We start from the raw sequence: 21,312 nt of genomic DNA, 5'->3' as shown, positions 1-21,312 counted from the left end.
CAGATGGCCAGGTTGGGCTTTAAACGGGTTGGCATGTAACTTAACTGTGAAGGCAAAGGTGATGTGGGGACCAGGGTGAGTTATTGGGGTGGACTGAAGTAGGCAAGTGCAGGGTAGCTGGTGGGAGAGGAGAGCTGCTCATTCTCCAGATCTCTGCAGTGCTGTGATGGGAGCAGAGGACCTTCTCAGAACATGCTTGTCCTGCATCAATGTGGAAGGCAGAGAGGCACCTTCGGGTCAGGGAAGTGGTGGTTGGCCTGACAGTGTGGTGAGGGGTTTGGGGGTGGAGCAGGATCAATGAGACACTGATAAAGCATGAGGGTGCGTTAGGACTAGGGAATGAGCAAATCTCTCAATCATGCCTTTTTTTTTTAAAAAGGAACAAAGTATGCATGAAAATTCACCAGCGTTTTAGTGCAAATTTCTCCTAAGAAACACATTTTTGTATACGATTTCCCCCAAAATTTTCTTATGCTATTTTATGCATAGCAAGCACATTTTATGCATGCTTTACCCTAGCACATACATCTTGACACAGATTACTTGGTTGGAGAACTACGTTGCAAAATTTGTAGAAGTGCAAATTTCAAAGGATGGCTGTGCTTTGGTTGACGTCTCATTTTGGCAAGTGGGACTCGGGTAGGTCTGCCTTTAAATGCAAACGGAAATGAGAGAAGGCATTGAGAGAGAATTGCTTCATGAAGTGCCACCTGCAAAAACCCCGAGTTGCAGTATATTCGCATGCTAGAGTATGCAAATGTAAAGGGCTTGGGAAGCGTAGCAATGGAGAACATATCAGATGATGCAAGAGTTAGGTAGACCAAGGCAATGTATATGGGTTATTATCATTCCACAGCTGGGTATCTGAGGACAGTTTCGCAATGAATGCCAATGCCAATGGCAAACCAATCTTAAGACGGTATGATCTGGTAGTGGCAGCACCAGAAAACAGTATATGATGGTGGGATGTTGGAACACAGCATATGTTTGTGCTTTATGGCAGCCTTCCTTATCCTTGTGCTTTCCAGATGTTTCGGAGTACAACCAGTGCTGCCGTAGAATGCCAAGTTAGAGTCCAAGGCCTCTAGACAGCACCAGGTTAGGACTCTCCACAACAAAATTGTTCTAGGTTTTAGCAATGTCAGAGGTGACGCTGGCCATGCCTTGGATCAGGGCCACCTTGAAATGCCCTGTTTGTGGAACTCTCTCCTGCCTAGACTGTAAGAATGGAAGATGAGCCCTGTCAGATTAGGCAAGTAGCCCATTTAGTCCAGCATCCTGTTCTCACAGTGGCCACCAAGATGCCACATTGGCAAGCCCGAAAGCAGGGGCAGAGCGCAAGAGCGCTCTCCCCTCCCATGGTTTCCAGCAAACGGTGTCCAGAAGCATTGCTGCCTCCAACTGCAGGAGCAGAGCAGAGCCATCATGACTACAAGCGACCAATAGCCTTATCTTCCTACATGAATTACTCCAATTCTCTTCCAAACTTCTGTTTTACTCCAAACAAAGTAGGGCGTCAGTTGTCAAGATCGTGGATTGACAGAGATGACAACACTGACCTGGTGTTTTGTGGGCTGGTAGTTCTCAGTGCTGGGTGATGTGGCTTTGCATTTCATAGCTCAATGTCCTGTTGTTTGAAAAGGAGAAACTGACACCGGACTAATTCCGCAATCCTAAACACACCATGGAGTAAGCTCTAATGAACACAGTGGGATTTGCTTCTCGATACCCACACAGAAGATGGTGCTATAAATGCTCGACTATTCAGCACTAGGGTGATGGAGCGTGATGTGCCAAGATGGTGCTTATGCTGTGTGCTCAGAGAATGCTGTGGGTAGCAGAAGGCATGATTCAGCTTATAGCAGGTGTGTAAGACAGGTTACAGTCTGGGAACAAGCTTGGAAGGATTAGATATACCAGGTCAATTCATATTCCCTTTTCTCAAATGTGCTCTTTAGAAATCAGATGTGAAAAAGTGAAATGTGTAGCTAAGGCAAACACAGACGAAAAAAGCCCACACATAACTTTGAGAAGTGGGGTGGTGGCAGCAGGAGTGGGGGGGAACCACCACCTGTGTTAAGTCAAACTTTTCTGTGTTACGATATATTCCATTGGCAAGTTGGGTTTCATTTGGTTTAGAAAGGTTCGAAATTTTGGATGGAGCACAATTGTTCCATCTTCTTAACTTCCCACTATTGTGAAAAAGTGTGTGAGTGAGAGGGAGGAAGCGAGCTAGAGTGTGCAATTCACATTGATTGCCCATTCAAGTGAATCGAATGCCTTCCCTCCCATCATGGCTACGGAGGCAGTGAAGGGGCAATCGCTGTGCAAGGGCCACTGTGGATAGAATTTTCAGTCCCCTTGAAGCTCAGAAGAGGCTCCTGTGCTTTTAAGAGCTCTATGGCACGGAAGTCCACACAGGTGCAAATACCTGTTGAGCTCCTTCCTGATGTTGAGTTGGTTCCCCCTCCCCTCACACACACAGACCTTCCCACCAGAGAAATTAGCAGTTCTACTTGGTACTGTCTTTTACTAGGCAAGTATTTAATCCCAAGTGGTAGTGCCCTGCTCTGAAAGGGCAGAAGGAGAAGCCCCCAGCCACCCAGGCTCTGCCCTAAGCCTTGACTACAGAGAAGAAACTTGGAACAGCAACCCCCCATCCTCGCCCAGCAGCAGGAGCAGTTTGCAAGCGAGGGTGCCCTGGGGTGAGGAGACTGGCCAGCTCTCTGACAGCTTGCTCACTCCTCTACTGAAATAAACTCGGAAAAGTTCAGAGATGTGTGAGGGTTGGTGAGGATTTCTCTTCTCCTCCCCTCTAGCACCAGAAGAAGTAATGCCTTTTACAGAGGAAACTGACAGGGGGGTTGGCAGTCTGCTTCCCAAAGCCCCCATACCCTCTTTGGAGGGGAACCATTCCCAACCATTCTTGCATGGACTGGGCCATTTGGCGCATGGGTTGGAAAAGGGCCTACATACAGCCACGGTGGAATGATAAAGGACATGGAGATCAGCACCCACGGGTGGAGCAGAAGCGTCTCTGGGGGAGTGGGCTTCCTCTGGTTAAAGAGCTACCCACTCCCTCCTCCTAGGCCCCAAAGAGGGAAGGCAGTATGAAAAGTGTGTCGCCAGCAAAAAACTGTGGGGTCCCCTTTCCAAGCTCAGTGTGCTGGGGGAAGGCAGCTCAGGGCAGCCTCGCCTCTAGGTGGGAGCAGAGTTGCACCTCCAGCTGTGCAGTTAGGGCCAGGCGGAGTGCATAAGGAGCAATAAGAGGCACCCAGTTGCACAGGTGACAACAACCCTTCGTTTCAGCTGTGCCAGCCCCCTGGTTTGTAGTCTTCACTAGCAGAGACCAGCAAGAGTTGGTGCCATCCCTAGATGGCCAGGGTGTTTCAATATAGGTAGAGTAATCCTCCTACCTGGCCCCAGTTCAGAGGGCTTCCCTTTACTGCCTCCTCCAGCACCTGGGCCTGGATTTTTTTGGGGAAGGGGCTTTGTGACCACCCACAGCCTAATCGCTTTCCCTAAAGGTGCGGCTCCACCTCAGACTTTTCCCGCCTCCACAGCCGGGACTTCCAGGGCAATTTGAAGGAGATGCTAAAGGGTTAGGTGCATCTATCTCCCCCCAGCAAAGAACAGATTGGCAGGGGCATTTTTTTTGGGGGGGTGTGGCCACTCCCCAGGACCAGGACCAGCCCTGCAGCTCTGCCCAGCAAGAATGGAAGACTTGGTGTGTCCCCAAAACCAAGTGCAAAGTTGTCTTTTTTTAAATCATCCCACCCCCACCCCACCCCCGGCAATTCTTTAAAATTCAGAGCGCCTGAAAGGAGCTCTTAAAAAGACTCTCTCTCTCTCTTCTTCTTCTTCTTCACATTCATTGTCAGTCACTAAAAACTCCCATAAGTGTCGCAGGAAGGAGCAGCGAGGGCCCCTCATCCTCTAGCAAGATATAGCTTTAGTAAACCATAACAAAACAAGGTGGCTATAGAGATATAGATATATAGATATTTGTTCTTTTTTTTTTCCTTTTCAAATATATAGCTGATTAAAAAGATGCAAAAGATGAGTGACCAGGACGGAGTGGGCGAGATCCCCTGGCGTTGGCATCTCCTCGCTTGGATCACCAGCAGATCTATGGAAATGCACAGAGATTATAGAGACTCCCTTCGACGCGTCCCCACGACAACCCCCCAGAGAAAACGTGACCTCCCCCCCTCCCCCACGAATGTTGGCAAAGCAGGAGCTGCTGGGTTCCCCACTTGCCTCCCTCGGATGCCCCAAACATGCTTTCCTATCCATGCGACTTCAGTCCCCCTCTCCCCAGGGCAAAAGGAACAGAGTCCTCAAAAAGGCAGGTCCTTCTCATCTCTCTCTCTGTGTGTGAGCGTTGCTCTCTCTCTCTCTCTCTCTCCCCCCCGGGCACATTAATCTTCTGGTCTTCCTGGCAATGGGATGACGCTCTTAGGGGCAATATGTATGCATGTTGCGTGGGGGAGAAAGGCCTGCTGACTCAGCCTAGGGCAAGGGTCTCCTTTTCTGCCCTTCCCAACAGGACTCCTGGAGGCCAGGACAATGCCCCGAGAGTGCGCCCTGGGCCTGTCCCAACGCTGTCCCCGCTCAGAAGCTGCTGTCCAGCAAGAGCTCCAGCGCTCTGCTCAGCTTCCCAGGAATCCCCAGGGGACAGCCACTGATGATGGTCTATCGGTACCTGCAAGATGCACACCTGGCCATGAAGACGCCTCCAAGCTGGCACCTGACCTCTGGAATGGCCAGTGAAGCCACCCCAGAGCCACTAGCGGAGAGCTCTTCTGGGACACCATCTCCGCCTGCCTCAACCCAGCGAACCTAAACCAATGGGTTCCTGTCCTGCTAAATAGCCCTCTTCCTCCTCCTCTGTGCCACCTGCCTGCCAGCCTATGCCAGCATGCTCCACATGGGTGCAAAATCTCAGGAGGAGCACCCCTTCCTGTCCCCCCAATAACCGCCCGCCCTGTAGCAACTCTCTTGGGCAAAGGTGCATCAAGCGATGTACAGCCCAGGCTTCCCCACCCTGCCCAACAAAAGGGCCGGGCATCTTCATGCAACATTCCTGCTCCCTGAGGCATCGTGGCTCTGATTGCACGGATGCTAGGGACCCCAGCCCACCCTGGGGTGTCGAGAGAGAGGGAAAGAGAGAGTGGGCGCTCACCAGTTCCCCGCCCTTCAGTGCAGTGGCCAGAGTAGAATAGAAGCCATTTGGTTCCTGTTTGCTAGTCTAGTGGTAGAAGTGCCCCACCCCACCCTCTAGGGAGTCGGCCCCGGCGGAGGAGGCCAGCAGCGCCGCCCGGGACGGTCAGCTGTCCACCAGCTGCTTGAGCGCCCGCTCAATGTTCATGCGGTGCCCGACCCGCGTCACCCCCAGCTCCACAAAATCCTCCTTGGTCAGGGCCGGCAGGTGGGTGCCCTCGATCTCGTTGTCCTCAAATTTGTCCCGGTGTTCCACCAGGTTGATGCTCTCCAGCCAGTCCCCGACGTCGTACTTGTTCCACAGCTGGAGGGGCTTCTGCATGAAGGGCCGAGGCGGGTGGAGGGCGTGCAGGGGCCCCCCCGAGGAAGGCGAGGGGGATGGGGACCGGCTCCGGGCGCTGATGCTCTTCACCACAAAGCGCACCTCCTTGGGTTCGTGCGGGATGGAGAGGCTGGAAGATTTGAGGATGGTGGGCGGGGTGAGCCCGTAGGGACGCACGGAGCTCAGCGGGTCTGTCCTATCCAGGGTGGGCTTTACCGGGCTGGGGGTGCGGCGGGTCACAGGGTAGCGGCTGCCGGGACGGACGGTGTAGGTGGTGCCCGAGCTGCGCTGCGAAATGGTGCTCAATTCTCCTAGACTACTGAAAAGTCTGCAGAGAGAGAATGGGACAGACACACACAGAGAGAGAGAGACAGAGAGAGAGAAAGCAGTGGTGAGGGAGAAATCCTCAGACACCAGAACACACACAGACACACACACACAAGCACACACACACAAGCACACAATCTACACAGGAGAGTAGGGTGGTTGTGGTTCTGCAGAGCCCACAGCTGATGCTACCTCAGCCACTCCCATGGCAGTCAGAAGCCCAGAGGCCTCAGACTCTCTTCTTGTCCAGTCACAGAGACAAACCTCTCAGGTAGTTCTCTAGAATGTGCACCTCCTATCTCTAAATTGCTGGCCTTTCCTAGGGTGGTCCGGGGAATCTCCTCCTGCTAGCCCCCAAATCTGCCCAGAGATCAAGAGGTCCTGGACATGCCCAAAGCAAGAAGTCTATCATGACTAGGGCACCTGCATCTCCTGGTATGTCCCACGGAGGACCTTACGGTCTTCAAACAAAAACATCTTGGAGGTCCCAGGCCACAGGGAGGTTAGGCTGGCCTCAACCAGAGCCAGGGCCTTTTCGGCCGTGGCCCCGATCTGGTGGAACGCTCTGTCCCAAGAGACTAGGGCCCTGCAGGACTTGACATCTTTCCACAGGGCCTGCAAGACAGAGCTGTTCCACCAGGCCTTGGGCCAAGGCACAGTCTGACCCCCTCCTTTGGTAATCCTCATAGAACTCTAGCCCAATGGTTGCCATTGATTTGATTCTGAATTGATTTTAGAATGAATTGATTTTAGAATGCTGTGTTACTTTTATTGTTGTTAGCCGCTCTGAGCCCAGCTTTGGCTGGGGAGGGCAGGATATATATATATATATATATATATATATATATATATATATATATATAATTATTATTATTATTATCTCTGAGGACATGCAGCAGAGATTTGCACAGGGGGCGGATCTTCAAGGAAATGTGATTTGGGCAAGGGAGAGCCCTCCTTGCTTTTCTGCTATCCCCCAAGAGTGTAATTGCTGGTTTTCTAAGAATAAAGAAATATGCTGCTTGTTCCAAAGATTGGCCCCTGTAACATTTTTTTAAAAAAACAAACAATCAGGATCTATGGGGGCTGGGAAATGACTGTCCAGTTCGTTTTGTTCCCGAAAAGAATGGTAGAAAGCATTATGAGAGGCAGAATTACCAAGCATTGATAAGAGCAAGTTTTGCTGACGCAGAACAAGTGCAAGTGCTGTCTCATTAACCTTTTAGAATAGTTTGTCAAGGAGTGTTTAGACAAAGGTGGTTCGCTGGACATAGAGGACTTGGATTTTCAAAATGCTTTTGACAAAAGACTCCTGAGTAAGCTTATCAGTCAAGGAAAAAGAGGAGAGGTCTGCTTGTGGACCTGGAATTGGTTAAGTTGCAGGAAGCAGATGGACTGTTCTCCAAATGTAGAGAAGTAGGAAGTGGAGTCTCCCAAGGATCGGTGTTCGGACCTGCACATTTTAACTTGTTCATAAATGACATAGGAGAAGTGAGGTGGTCAAGTTTGCTAATGACCCTGAATTGTTCAAACCAAAAGGGGCTGGGACACACAAATGGGGTCTGAGCTGGAGGTGTTTGGCCAGGAATGAGACCTTGAGGCCACAGCGGAGAGCACGCTGCAAAAAAGGTGAATTCCATGCTACGGATCACCAGAAAGAAGAGGAGTTTGGATTTTATATCCTGCTTTATCACTATCCGAAGGAGTCTCAAAGCGGCTAACAATTTCCTTTCCCTTCCTTCCCCACAACAAACACTCTGTGAGGTGAGTGGGGCTGAGAGACTTCAGAGAAGTGTGACTGGCCCAAGTGTCACCCAGCAGCTGCATGTGGAGGAGCAGGGAAGCAAACCCGGTTCACCAGATTACGAGTCCACTGCTCTTAACCACTACACCACACTGGCTGTCTGGAACCAAACCTAAAACTGCCAATGTCATATGCCATTGTACAAATTTGTGAAGTGTCCGCACTTGGAATACTGTGCAGAGTTTTGGCCCCCTAAACTCAAAAAGGACATTGTGGAGTTGGAATGGAGCGACTCTTGTCTTCAGGCTACGAATCCTCAATGCTTCATTGCCCATGCCCTCCAGGCTAACAGAAAGGCTTGGGCCGCCGCCACAGTCCTAAAGGTTGAACCAACACCCTTGTTGCACCAACACCTTCCATTGCTAATCTGCATTATTGCCTGCTGAATTTTGCTGGATATGTCAATGTGCCTTGAGGCTTGCTCATATACCGCGTCCCCTGGATGTTCCTTTGAACAGGAAACCACCTGCTCACCTGGTCCCTCTGCTGCTGAGAGCCCCTGCCGAACCCTGGGAAAGGAAGGGTCAAAGGGCCACTTGCCTCTAGGCCAGGCTTCCTCCCCAGTGTAGGGATTGGGGCTGAAGTATGATGGAAGCCTGGGGACTTGTCTTAAGAGCTCAAGATTGGCGGGCATTGGGGTTCCTCTGGGGTGTGGGGTGGGGAGGGCAAATGGTGGCCACAGGCATGAAAGTGGGAACAAAGGCAAGTGTTATTCGGGGAGCTTTGGCGAATGCTTCATCTCCTAGCGAAGGGAATGAGTGATGCTTTAAGCACCATAGAAGTACATGTGAAAAGGATCTAGGGATGTTAGTAGACCACAAGCTTCAGATGAGTCAACAGTGAGATGCAGCAGTAAATTAATAATAATATTAAAAATAATAATCTAGGTTGCATCCACAGAAATATAGTGTCCAGGTCAAGAAAGTGATAGGACTGCTCTATTCTGCCTTAGTCAGATCACGCCTGGAGTACTGTGTCCAATTCTGGGCACCACAATTTCGGTTGAGGGAGTTGGGTATGTTGAGCCTGGAAAAAGAGGAGGCTGTGGGGAGATATGAGAGCCATCTTCAAATACCTCAAGGGCTGTCCCATGGAAGATGGGAGCAGGCTTGTTTTCTCCTGCTCTCGAGGGTAGGACCCAAACTCATAGTTTCAAGTTACAAGGAAGGAGATTCTGGACTCCCTTGGAAGGTGGTGGTCTCTCCTTTCTCGGAAGGTTTCAAAGCAGCAGTTGGATGGCCATCCCTCAGAGATTCTCTAATTGGAATTACTGCATTGCATGGGGTTGGATTAGATGACCCTTAGGGAGATTCCCCCAACTCAACAATTCTATGACTGAAGCCTAAAGCAGATGCCTTGGGATATGTGGTGTGCATGGATGGAGATGGGCGAATGTGGAAAGCATTTCATTCATACGGCTTCTTCATGGGGCTGCCATCTAGCAAGAGCTGGCTCTTGAGGACCTGAGAGAGAGCCCTGAGCTCAGCCCTTTACCCTACCTTACAGGGCTTGACCAGTGGGAACCATGTGTCGTAGCATTTTTAATCTCCTAGTTTTGCATTTCTCGATCTACCTGCTTGGCCTCTTCCAGAAGGTGCTGCAGCTTCTAGCTGTTCTACTCTAAGAGCAGCCAGCAATAGAATCCCTCCTGGAAAAGCTCTTGAAAACCTGCAAACGTTTCTTAGCAGCTGTGCCACGAAGGCAGGAAGGCCCTCAACTCTTCAAGTCAAGTGCAGGAAAGGAAGAAGAGCTGGGTTGTTGGCCTGACCCAGCTGTTATGTTATTACAGCTTTCCTAATCTTGGCAGCCACTTCAAGACAACTTATTCTGGGCTAGCCAAGGATTAAAGTGGACTGTCTGCCTTTCTGCTTGCAAACACTAACAATTATTAAAACCCCCTTTGCATCGAAACCACCTGTGCATTGTATTGGCACGGAAAGTCTAAGAACTCGTTGCTTTTCACGACTGCCTGCGTTGGAGACTGATCTTGGCAGTCAGGAACTGTCCTTGGCATGCAGTAGTTCAGCAGAAGTCATGGGGTGTGTTCGCAGGGAGCCTTACAACAGGGAGGTCCTTCTTTTCATGGGTGGGCTGTGTGACCAGCTCAGTGCCCAAAGAGGGATTCATTTCCTCACGCATCTCCACGCATGCCGAACAAAAGACCAGGGCAGATGGTGTAGCATCCAGCCAGCACCTGCCATGCTGTCCTCTCAGAATACAAGCTCCGCTGAGAGTCCATTTGAATTGGCTGTTGGGCAGGAGAAGGACCTGTTCGTCTAGAGCTGCAGAGAGTGTCAGGATCACAATCTTCTACTCTTGGGATTGGCTTGGTTGACAGGAGTGACCCATGATGGGGTGGTCCACAGCACAGGGACAGCCAACCTGGGACCTTCTTGATGTTGCAAGAACATAAGAAGAGACTGCAGGATCAGGCTAAAGGCCCATGGGGTCCACCATCCTGTTTTCACAGTGGCCACCAAGCAGGATCAGAGCACAAGGACGCTCTCTCATCCTGAGTTTCCCAACAACTGCTATTCAGAAGCATTGCTGCCTCCAACTGTGGAGGTGGAACGTGGCCAGCATGGCTAGCAGCCCTGGATAGTCTTCTCCTGCATGAATTTGTCTAATCCTTTTTTAAAGCCATCCAGGTTGGTGGCCTCCTGTGGACTACACTGGCCAGTTTAGCCATTGGAGGACACCATTTTCTAGACTGCATCCACAGAAGTCTAGTGTCCAGGTCAAAGGAAACTAATAGCCCCACTCGATTCTGCCTTGGTCAGACCACACCTGGAATACTGGAATACTGCATCCAATTCTGGGCACCACAATTCAAGAAGGTTGTTGACAAGCTGGAACGTGTGCTGTGGAGGGCAACCAAGATGGTCAAGGGTCTGGAAACCAAGCCTGATGAGGAATGGCTGAAGCAGCTGGGTATGTTTAGCTCGGAAAAGATGAGACTGAGAGATATCATAGCCCTCTTCAGGTAACTGAAGGGCTGTCGGATGGAAGAGATTTGTTTTCTCCTGCTCTGGAGTACAGGACCCAAGCCAATGGCTTCAAGTTACAAGAAGGAAGGTTCCAACAAAACATCAGGAAGAACTTTCTGGCAGTAAGTGCTTTTTGACAGTGGACAGGTGTCCCTCAAGAGGTGGTGAACTCTCCTTCCTTGAAGGTTTATAAGCAGAAGTTGGATGGTCATCTGTCAGGGATGTTTTAGCTGAGATTCCTGCATTGGGAGAGTTGGGACTAGATGACCCTTGGGGTCTACGATTCTATGATTCTGGCCGTAGCACATGGTGTGGCCCATTTTTTAAGCCTGTTATACAAGAAGACCGTGAAGGCAGCTGTGGAACAACATGGACCCAGCTTAAGGGCTTTGACCTCACTCTAGGAATCTCTCTTAAATCTCCCCTGCCCACACTTTACTCAAATTATGTTGACCAAGGAGAAAACCTTGGGGAACCCTAGGTAGCACAAGGGCCTTTTGAGAGGCTTGTGTGTTTGGATGAGGCCCTGGGTAGGCTGCAATTGCCATGGACAACTCGCTCTTTCTCTCCCTCCCCGAGTTCTGCTTTGCCACCAGTAACATGCAAACAATAGCCATCCTATTCAGAAGGCAACTGTGAGGACTCACAGCGTTGTTAAGTGGTTTGCGGCCTGTCAAGTGCTAGGGAAATGATGCCCATAATAACCCCCATCTACTCTGCTGAGCCCCAACCCCTGTGCTGGCCTTGCCAACTGAGAGGTGGGGCTGGCTCTTCACAGCACCGCCCCCCCCTTCGCTTCAGGAAATCGGGGCAGAGAACTGGGCAGCCCCAGGGTCACAGGGGAGAGAAATGTGGTTGTAAGCCAGAGCCGGTGGTGGTGTCATGGTCAGAGGGCTGGGCTAGGATCTGGGAGAGACCAGAGTTCGAATCCCAACTTGGCCATGCTCACTGGGGGTGTAAATTTGGAGGACGGTCCCCTGCCTCTCAGTCACAGGGCTCTTGTGGGCATTAAGCGGTGTGTGTGTGTGTGTGTGTGTGTGTGTGTGTGTGTGTGTATGCTTCACCTGGAACTCCTTGGAGAAAAAGGCGGGATAGAAATGCAATAAAATAAATGGACAAAGTGGCTTTCAGGGCCAAAAAGGGTTTTGCACTTGATCTTTGCTGGCTCTTGCTGACCAAATGGAGACAAGGTGCCAGGGTGGGGGGAGTTTTCCTTGGAGCCTGAAGGTGTTAATGGTGGTTGGAGGAGAGAATCTTCTAGGTGCCTCTTTCTGAGCCGGAATGTGGAATCCGACACACCCCGAGTGCTCTTCAGTTAAGTGAGCATCATTTTCATTCCCACTAGATCCTGAACAGATCAATATGGACTAGGGAGGTGTCAAACCACAAACATTTAAGTGCTCTCTCTATCTCCCCCACCTTGCAGAATTTAATAAGAGAGCACGATTGTGACAAAATTAAGCACTTTCAAGTCCCGGCCGCTTCGATGGGAAGCATTTGAGCATGTGCTTAATGCTCCCAGTGGAACACAGATTGGGGAGAGTCAAAAGTGCTTAAAAAGGTAAAGGTAAAGGACCCCTGACAGTTAAGTCCAGTCGTGAACGACTCTGGGGTTGCGACACTCATCTCACTTTACTGGCTGAGGGAGCCAACGTTTGTCCACAGACAGTTTTTCTGGGTCATGTGGCCAGCAGGACTAAGCCGCTTCTGGTGAAACCAGAGCAGCACGCTGAAATGCCGTTTACCTTCCCACCGGAGCTGTACCTATTTATCTACTTGCACTTTTACGTGCTTTCGAACTGCTAGGTTGGCAGGAGCTGGGACCGAGCAACGGGAGCTCACCCCATCGCGGGGATTTGAGCCACCGACCTTCTGATTGGCAAGCCCTAGGCTCTGTGGTTTAGACCACAGCGCCACCCACATCCCTCAAAAGTGCTTAGCTGGACCTTAAACATTCCCCACAGACGCTTTGCAAGAGAAAATGGAGACAATTCAATGAACCAGATTTATGTCGGGTTAAAAAGGATCTCTGCCTGAGTGCCATCTATCATGGATGCATTGCAGGGGGTTGGACTAGATGACTCTTGGGGTCCCTTCCAATTCTATGAATCTATGAGGTCTGGAGCCTGAGTGCAGAGCCTGGGTAGCTGACCTCTTCAGGATCAGGGTGGGGAAGAAGATGACTGAGCCTCAGGTGCTGATTGCAAGTGCCTTGTTTGGAGGAAAGGACTCAGGAGAACCTAGAGAAACTGTGGACAGGGACTTCCAGGAGCAGAGGGCATCCCCTTGCCTCTTTTTTCAACCTCCCTGGAGTTATTAAAAGTTGATAACTATGCTAAGGTTGCCCTCATCCGTGCTAAGGACTGCCTTTTGCTCTCCTTTGGTGCTCGTCCCTCACGCCATCTCCCTTTCTGGGCTCAGGGCAGAAAGTGTCGGGACCAAGCCAGGTTTGCCCAGCCAGGCTTGCCGGAGGTGAAAGGGCCCTGGGGCAGGGGTGGGAGGGGGCTATTTTCAGGTGTGTGGAAGAAACAGCCGATGAGAAGCCTCAGCACTGAGACACCAGCCAAGCGGACGTTCGCTCGCCCCAAGCAAAAGTGCTGCCACAGCCACGGATGGGATGGAGACAAGACGCGGTTCCGAGATCACACATGACTGGATGTGGCAGACATGGGACAAAATGAGCTCATGTTTGCAGCAACATGGACAGCAAGGGTTTTTTTTGGGGGGGGGACCTGGAAACATTGCCAGGTGGCATGGGCAGAGGGATGGGACAGGGTTTGCGGCAGGTGGGTTTCAGCCGCTTAGTGGAGCTCAGCTGGGCTCATGTGGAAGCGGAAGACCAGCACTCTGCAGACCCGAGAGGTTGTCCGCTGATCTCTTGAGTGACCTGGAACATAATCCATGCCTGATGCTCAAGGGGGCAGCACCCTCAGGCCCTACTCATAAGGCACCTCGGCCCGACCTCTCCTGGCCCTTTCCAAGACTGCTCTCAGCAGAAGGATGAACATCTCACACCCCTCTGGCTTATAAATGGTGGGCCCCATTTGTCGCTTATGGCAGGGAAGGGCTTCGTGGCCACGATTTCATGGGTCTGCTTTGCGCAGTGGTAGGAGCATGAAGAAGACAGTGTGGAGGAGGCACACCTTAATTCCTGGGAGCTGCCTCCTCCAGCGGGAGGACCTCAGGTTGGCTCAACTGATCAACATCACACACACACACACACACACACACACACACACGGAACAGCAGCAACAACACACCCAGGATACACACCTACACTCGCATAACTGGAGCACAAGAGGTGCTTTTGGGTGGGGACAGGCAGACCCCAAGGTGCTCCTGAGGGCAAAACGCTTGGCCAGGGACTCTGGGTCACCACAGAGGGACAAGTGGCAGGCTTTGCGGGGCATGTCAGAAAGCCCTGCAGGGCACCGGCACCCCTATTAGGGGAACAGCCACATGAGCGAGGGTCCACACAACCCTACCAAACTCCCACCGTCCTCTAAACCACAGAGTTCTTTCCTGGATGTCAGAAAGAGGATGCAGTGCAGTTTGGGAGGCCTGCTTGCCTCCCCCTCGTGGGTAGGAGGTCGAACTTCTTCCTCGAGATGGGAATTGGGTGTGGGGGGTTGTAAAGAAGGGGAACCCCTGCCCACAACCCACTGGTGGTGACCTGCTTTCCAGACCCCCTTGTTCCCCGCTTCCCTCCCCACCGGAAACAGCTCTCCTTGGCCACGCTCCGCGTCCCTTGGGAGGCTGACGGGGGCTTCCTCCTGGGACTCGGTGGCACAGAACATCACGAGACAGGGAGACAGACATGCTAAGGGGGCACAGAGGGGCAGGAAGGGGACAGACCCACACTGCACAGCAAGCGTTGCCGCCGCCCTCCTCCCGGCGCCCCCAAGCCCAGCCCCAGCCCCAGCCCGTTGCACAAAGTAGCAGCAGCAGCAGCGGCGTCACAGACAGACGTACGGAGGGACGGAAGACATGGGGTTGCTATGAGATGAGAACATGCTCACTTACACAACTCGCCCACCCTCCTGAGGCCTGAGGCGGTTCTAGACAGAGCAGCGGAGACATGCAGATGGGAGAGCAGGAAGAGAGGCAATGAGAGAAATGTTAGCATCAGTCCAAGGCGCCAGGAACAACAGAGAAGAACGAACAGACGTCGGTCACAAACCAGGCTGGGGCCGCTGCAGCTCCCAGAAGCCAACTTGCCTCCTGGCCGGGGGGCCGGCTGGGGAATGGGAGGGCCGGTGGGTGAGGTCAGGAGGAAGGCCTTCGAGGGCAGGGGTGCTGCGGAAGACACCCCTCCTCCTCTCTGTGATAGGCCGTGCGGAGAAAGCTGCTGGGGTGGAGAGCCAGCTGGACTCTGACTTCCCACCCCTGGTACTGGTCACCTGCTCAGGTGTGCCTGTCCACCCCAAGCTGCTTGCCTTTCTCTCTGGGGATGGAGCTGATCTGCCACCAGGGTGGGCAGTGAATAACTGGCCAAGTGGGGGGGGGCAGGGGGTCAAGCCACTTGGGAAGCGAGATGGTCAAGGGATCCAGGCCAGTGGCACCAAGGATTCTGGGAGGCAGCTCAGTTCTGGTCAGTTCCTGGTATTCATTGAGTCACATCTGCTAGAGGAAATGGGACATTCATCATCGCATGGATTCAACAGCCAAAGCCAGAGACAAAGCAAAACAAGGGGGGGGAGATTTAGGGTCGGGTCATGGATGTGGGGTCAGGCAAAATGGGTGGAGGGAGGAGGGTTTGGGGGCAGGGGGGAGAACAGAGACAGAGGCTGGGAGAGGGGGAGAGGACTCGAAATGAGAAGGATGCATCACAATTTGGCACGGCACCTGCTTACCCCAGGAATGTGCGGAAGGGTTGGAGAGCGCATTTGTATGCAGAGCCAGAGGTTGGAAGAGCGAAAGGCTCTGGGAGAGGATCATGTGCCCCTGAGAGAATCAACTGTGGGAGGTGGCGTCTATTCCCTGGGGAGAAAGCAGCAGCAGGTCCCCCTCTCCAGAAAGCAGGAAGGGGCTTTTGGGAAGCGAAGGCTGAAATCCAACCTCCTTGAATGCAGAGAGCCAGCGGGCAACTCGGAAGCCCAGAAGGGCTTTGCCAGACCCTCCCTCCCATGTGCCACACATCCTAAGATTGCACCTGCCATCGTTGCAGCTCCACCATTGCGCGGGATGCTCCCCGGCAGGGCAGCGAAGCTCTTGCAGTGACAGCAAAGATCTCTAAAAGTTCTTGGATGCCACAGGGAACCTCCCCGGAACCCCCCCGGCAATAAGAAAAAGCTGCCCGCCCCCATGCCCTATTGGGTTCACACCAGTTGCAAAGTGTGAACGGAGAAGTTGACCGCTTTGCAAAATGGAGGTTGTGGTCCTGGACTTGGCACTTAATATGGGAATATGGGGACTGACTTCTGGGTGGGAATTTGTAGGGTTGTGCTGATCGTCTGGTGGTCAAAGGGAGAGGGACTTGGCACTTAATCTGGGAATATGGGGACTGACTTCTGGGTGGGAATTGATCGTCTGGTGGTCAAAGGGAGAGGGGCACATGAGCCTAGAGGCCATTGGGAGCCCCACTCCTGGCAATGCTCTGGCTCCTGAAACCCATCACTTACCCTCCAAATCCCTCTCTTACCCTCTAGTTCAGCGTTTCTCAACCTGTGGGTTCCCAGATGTTGTTGGACTACAACTCCCATCATCCCTGAGCTCTGGCCTTGCTAGCTAGGGGTGATGGGAGTTGTAGTCCAACAACATCTGGGGACCCACAGGTTGAGAAAAGCTGCTCTAGTTCATCTCTTAGTCTCCTACCTGGCTCTTGAATTTCATCTACAAGGGCCAACGTTGCATTCAAGCACATCATCTCTGCAATCATGAGGACCAGAAGCAGAATTCTGAAGCTTTTTGGAGCCTCTGCGGATGTCCAGGCCTGATCGGGAGGTTTGTACAGGCCATGTTTTCTTCGGACGAATGGGGATGGCTTTCTCTTTCAATGCAAAGCAGTGACAGCCCCATGCCTGCTAGAGCAACAGTGTGATTGTCACACAAGGACACTGGATATGGCCTTGGTTTGGTTGGGATAAGATGATGTTTGTGTGTTTGTGAAAACCAGTTTGCTCTTTTAGGAAGAGCGTGTGTGTTTTGGGGGGGAAGCGGGGCCCCCAAACAAAATCCCAGCAGTGCACCTTCTTGCTCCAGAGGGTGGAGCACACATTCTTTAAAAAATAAAAATGAAGCTCTCTAAATGTGTGGGTGCAACCGTTAACTGTCCCCCCTCTTTCCAAACAAAGCTGTCTGCACTTTGCGGCTCTCATGGATCTTCATGCACCCTTTGGGGAACCTCCAGCTGCCCTTGGAACCACATCCAAAACTCCCCCCCCCCAGCACTGCAGTCTCTTTTGGGGGGCACAGCCAGGACCACCCTGCGGATCCTCTTGAAATGGTGGTGAAGGGATGGTTGTGTACCTGAGGAATTTTGCAGAGGGTCTCCCGAAGCACCTTCTGAGGTCGGGTGCCAACACAGGAAAGCCTGTGAGCCACTGGCAGAGGTGGTAGCGCAAGAGGGGCGAGGGGGGAGTCGTGTGTCTCTCACAGAACATGGGGGAGGTGAGCACATCTCCAGGTCCCTGAAGACTCACTGTCTGCAAGAGCCCATCACTGAGGACACTGAGGTCCTCCTCTGAGGGTCTTCTGCTGGTTCCCTCGCTGTGAGAAGGAACCAGGCAGAGGGTCTTCTCGGTAGTGGCACCCTCCCTGTGGAACACCTTCCCTTCAGATGGCAAGGAGATAAAGATCTAAACAACTTCTAGAATACATCTGAAGGCAGCCCTTTATCAGGAAGTTTTTAATGTTTGATGTTTTGTTGTTTTTAAATATGGTGTGAGCCACCCAAAGTAGCTGGGGAAGCTCAGACAGATGGGTGGGGCATAAATGATAAAATTATTATTATTATTATTGCTATTATTATTATTATTATTACCCTGTCTCATCAGCCACCTTCCCTGGGTTTCTTTCCTTCTTGGCTGCTTCCAGGTGCTCCTTTCCTTCCTTCCTTCCTTCCTTCCTTCCCCCCTTCCCCAAAGGCCTGTCCTTCCACCCTGCACCCCTGCGCACCCCAGGCTATCCCACCCTGATGGTTTCTAGTTCAGGAGACCACTCTTTCCACAAAACTTCTCTCTGGTGAGTCCTTTCCTCTATATTTGCAAAGCTTTCTAATGATGATTTAGAGAGACAAATTTAGAGAGACACACACCTTTCCAACCCTTCCTCCAGGGTCACCCGTTGAATTAAGAGGCCACAACACGCAAAGTTGGCGTGTTGAGGGAACCCTTCTGAGCACGGTCTAGACCCAGGCCTTAATCCATGGCACACTGTTTACTCACTGGGTCACCAGGCACAGCAGCGGGTCACCAGTGGGTCTTGGGCATTCGTCCAAGAAGGTGCTTCACAATGTTGCCTCCTGCCACTGCAAAACCCACACCTGAGCTTAGACATCCTTGCCCTGCTGCACCTAGGGCTGAGATGGAGAAGCTGTGGGGTGCATTTAACCCTTGCTGCCCTCTGCTTGCTTGCCTGCCAGGAGACAGTTTTCTCCTGCTGGCAAGAGAGGTTTTCCGCTTGCTGCATCCCCCCCGCTTGCCCCACCCAGCTCATCTTCTGAGGAACAGAAGCCAAATTTTCTAGTTGCCATGGCAGCTTGACTACCATCTCCTTGTCAGCACGAGAGCCCCACACACGAAGCAGGGTGCGAATTGGAGAAAGGAAGGAGGAAGGCAGCCTTTGCCAACCTGGTGCCTCTGGCCTGCAAATGATGGCCAGGGCTGTTAGGAGATGGGAGTCCAAAGCGTTTGGGAGGCTATGGGATTGGCTGACGCTGCCTTATGGCCCTCCCTCTGCCATTCAGCTCCCACTGGGTGCAAGACATCCCTGAGGGTAGCTGCAGGGCCCCATCCAGAGACACATCCGGAGAAGTTCAATGGGGTCACCTGGGGGAAAAAATCTTTCTGGATTGGGGATCTTGGCAAGGGTGGTGTGGGGACGAAAAATAGTTTAGTCTTTAGCTTCAACCTGCTCCTAGTGTTCACAAACACGCATTTTAGCTGTGTGCCAAAGATTCCAGGAGGAGGTTGCCACACAAAAGCCACTTTGGACACCGCATTTAGTGTCACAAAGTTGACTTTGAGAAATAGAGTATGGCTGCATTTTACGCGGGGCACAGCGGCAAGGGTTTTGCATATGCAGAGTGAAACCGCAGTCCTCCCAAAGCCCATGCACTGAGTGGGCGCTGCTTGCTGAGTGGCGAGGGATGCTCCTGCAAGATCTCGCAGGAACTTGGATGGCTCCGCCAGGTCCTGCAAGAGCACCCCAGGGCTGACACGCTAGACGGGCCCTGTCCCTACCCCCACCTACAGCCTGGACTTGGACTGCACAGCAGAGATCAAAAGCTCCTTACGCACCAGGTAACCCCAAGCAGACCTGGTGCAAAAAGAGCTTTCCAGTTCTTTGGTTTCTGTGGATTTTACTCGCGCGATTCCAGCCAGCTGTCATTGGCGCATGGTTGAAACAGCGCAACAGTGTGAGATACCATTATACTGCACTGCTTGAGCATCATTTCCAGGGATGCGCCAGTGAACTGAGACTCAGCATCAAGGCGGAGTCCCAGAAATGGCACATAGCTGAAGCACCCTCACGTAATCCCAGGGGGGGGAGGCACGCTCAGGAGACGACATCCAAAAGTCGCTGCAAGAGCTGCGCAAGACGCACCGGAATAGTTTGAATGGGTCAGGCCTGTCAAATGTCTTGTCTCTGAAAAACGCCCTCAAAACCCAGGAGCACTGTTTGGAATAATTCTTTTGCTTGCTGCCTCGGTTTCCCTGGAGGGAAACCACATCCCCTGTGGTTTTGCACCCTTTCAAAATTTAGAGCCATCTCTCAGGGGCACAGCTCTGTGAAAGAGACACTCCTAGGGAACAGATGTAACACCACCCCCTGCCCCCCTCCACCCCCCTCCATGAACATGCAGGAGCCAGAGGCCACGACCCATTGCTCATCTCCCCACTCGCTGGGCTGAGCAATGGGGCACATGAGCTGGGAACGAAGAGACGTTAGTGAGCGGATGAAGTGAAGCTGTCAGGGGTCGGTAGGTTACGCATGCATGCTGTGATTTGTTACCCACAATGCCCCTGGATCCTTGTAGGCTGTGTGCCTGCAAAATCAGGAAGACGCCTCCTCCTCTCTCTGGCAAAGAGCCCTTCCCCTCCCCTTGGCTGCTTTTGGATTGGGGCCTCTCCTGTATCTGCTGGGTTGCCTCTGAGTTCTGCAGAAAGTGAGCACCCAGTAACCCACAGTCTCCAAGAGGCATTTTCTCTCTTCCCCGTCCCATGGCAAACATCAGGTTCTGCTCCTTGAGACTCTGCGTTGCCCAAAGGGTGGGGAACGGCTTGGCACCAGCCTTGCGGGTCCCTGCTGTGTCTTGGGAGAAGTTTGGCACCCTCTCTGCCAAAGAAAGCATCGGCAGACCACATGTCTGTGGCCGGGGTGCGAAGTGGCGTGGCTTGTAATTAAATGCCATTGCCAAGGAAGGCACTATGGACTGTATCTGATTTAGGATCTCACATTCTCAGAAAAAGAAACAAGGAAGTAAGAAGCTAAGGAGAGTCTTAGCCCAGAATCCTCTTCTCACAGTGGCCGACCAGGTGTCTATTATGGGAAACCCACTAGCAGGATCCCAGCACAAGACCCCTCTCCCCTCTTGTGGTTCAGAAGCATTGCTTCCTCTGACAGTGGAGGTGCAGGAGAGCCATTGTGGCTTGCGGATGGCCCTCTCCACCTTTAGAATATGCTGTGCCACAAAACCACAGCCCTTCTCCTCATTTCACCTTTGATATCTCAAGGTTTTCCGGAGACTGCTGTTTGTGTGGGCTGGATGCCACAAGGCAATAACCCCAAGAGCCAACCTTCTGCAATGGAAACCAGTCTTGTGAATACTCCCAACGGACCAGCCACAATAATAAAAAACAAGGCTCAGGAATCTCCTGGCTCAAGCCACATGACTTAGCTGGTGATGGCAAGATGTAAGAATGCCAAAGTTGGCTTGCAGGGGAGTAATCGCAGCATCGCCATACCCAATAAGCCTGCTCTTTTGCCTCATAGCATAACTATGGCAAGCAAAGGCTGTGTGGCACACCCGGGCACCTCAGGGGGTGGTGAACTCTCCTTCACTGGAGATTGGATGGCCACCAAACAGGGATTCTTCCTCTGGGATTCCTGCCTTGACCCCAGGGGGTCCCTTCCAATTCTGAGATTCGATGATTCTCCTGTTTCTGTGCACCTGCCTTTGCCTGACCTGGGGCCTGCCGGTCTGTTTTGGCTCTTTGCAGGAGACGGACGCAGCAGCAAAGCCTACAAGGAAATGGGGGTGTTGTTAACCTCAGCAGCTGGAAGCTCACGTCAGGGACATGGACGCCTTTTGACCGAAGACAGAATTAATTGATGAGAGCATATAGAAAGAGGAAGCGTTACCCTAGGAGCTAAATGCCTAAAAGGCTTATTTCTCTTCACTCTCTTTTTCCGATCTGTAGGAATACAAAGCAATTGCGGGTTTTCCAAACAGCACACTGAATATATAAATAAATAGATATAGATAT

General features: G+C 52.1%; 1 protein-coding gene across 13 annotated transcripts in view; it reads right to left on the bottom strand.

Moving 5' to 3' along the window:
* Positions 1-3,988: 3,988 nt before the first annotated feature.
* The window catches only part of SHANK3 (SH3 and multiple ankyrin repeat domains 3), a 446,567-nt gene continuing 429,243 nt past the window's right edge, over positions 3,989-21,312 (bottom strand). For 7 of the 13 annotated variants that reach the window (XM_053406551.1, XM_053406550.1, XM_053406552.1 and 4 more), the window contains one exon: positions 3,989-5,873. In XM_053406551.1, coding sequence (XP_053262526.1) covers positions 5,330-5,873 — 544 coding nt within the window. In that variant the 3' untranslated portion in view covers positions 3,989-5,329. Of the gene's footprint in view, positions 5,874-14,686; positions 15,284-21,187; positions 21,241-21,312 lie in introns of all 13 variants that reach the window. The other 6 variants (XR_008332510.1, XR_008332511.1, XM_053406554.1 and 3 more) reach the window with 6 other exon arrangements.

The sequence above is a fragment of the Podarcis raffonei genome, chromosome 10 (genome assembly GCF_027172205.1).
Source record: "Podarcis raffonei isolate rPodRaf1 chromosome 10, rPodRaf1.pri, whole genome shotgun sequence".
Taxonomy (NCBI): Eukaryota; Metazoa; Chordata; class Lepidosauria; order Squamata; family Lacertidae; genus Podarcis; species Podarcis raffonei.
Note: the sequence above shows the minus strand (reverse complement) of the source record. Positions and strands in the feature narration are given on the sequence as shown.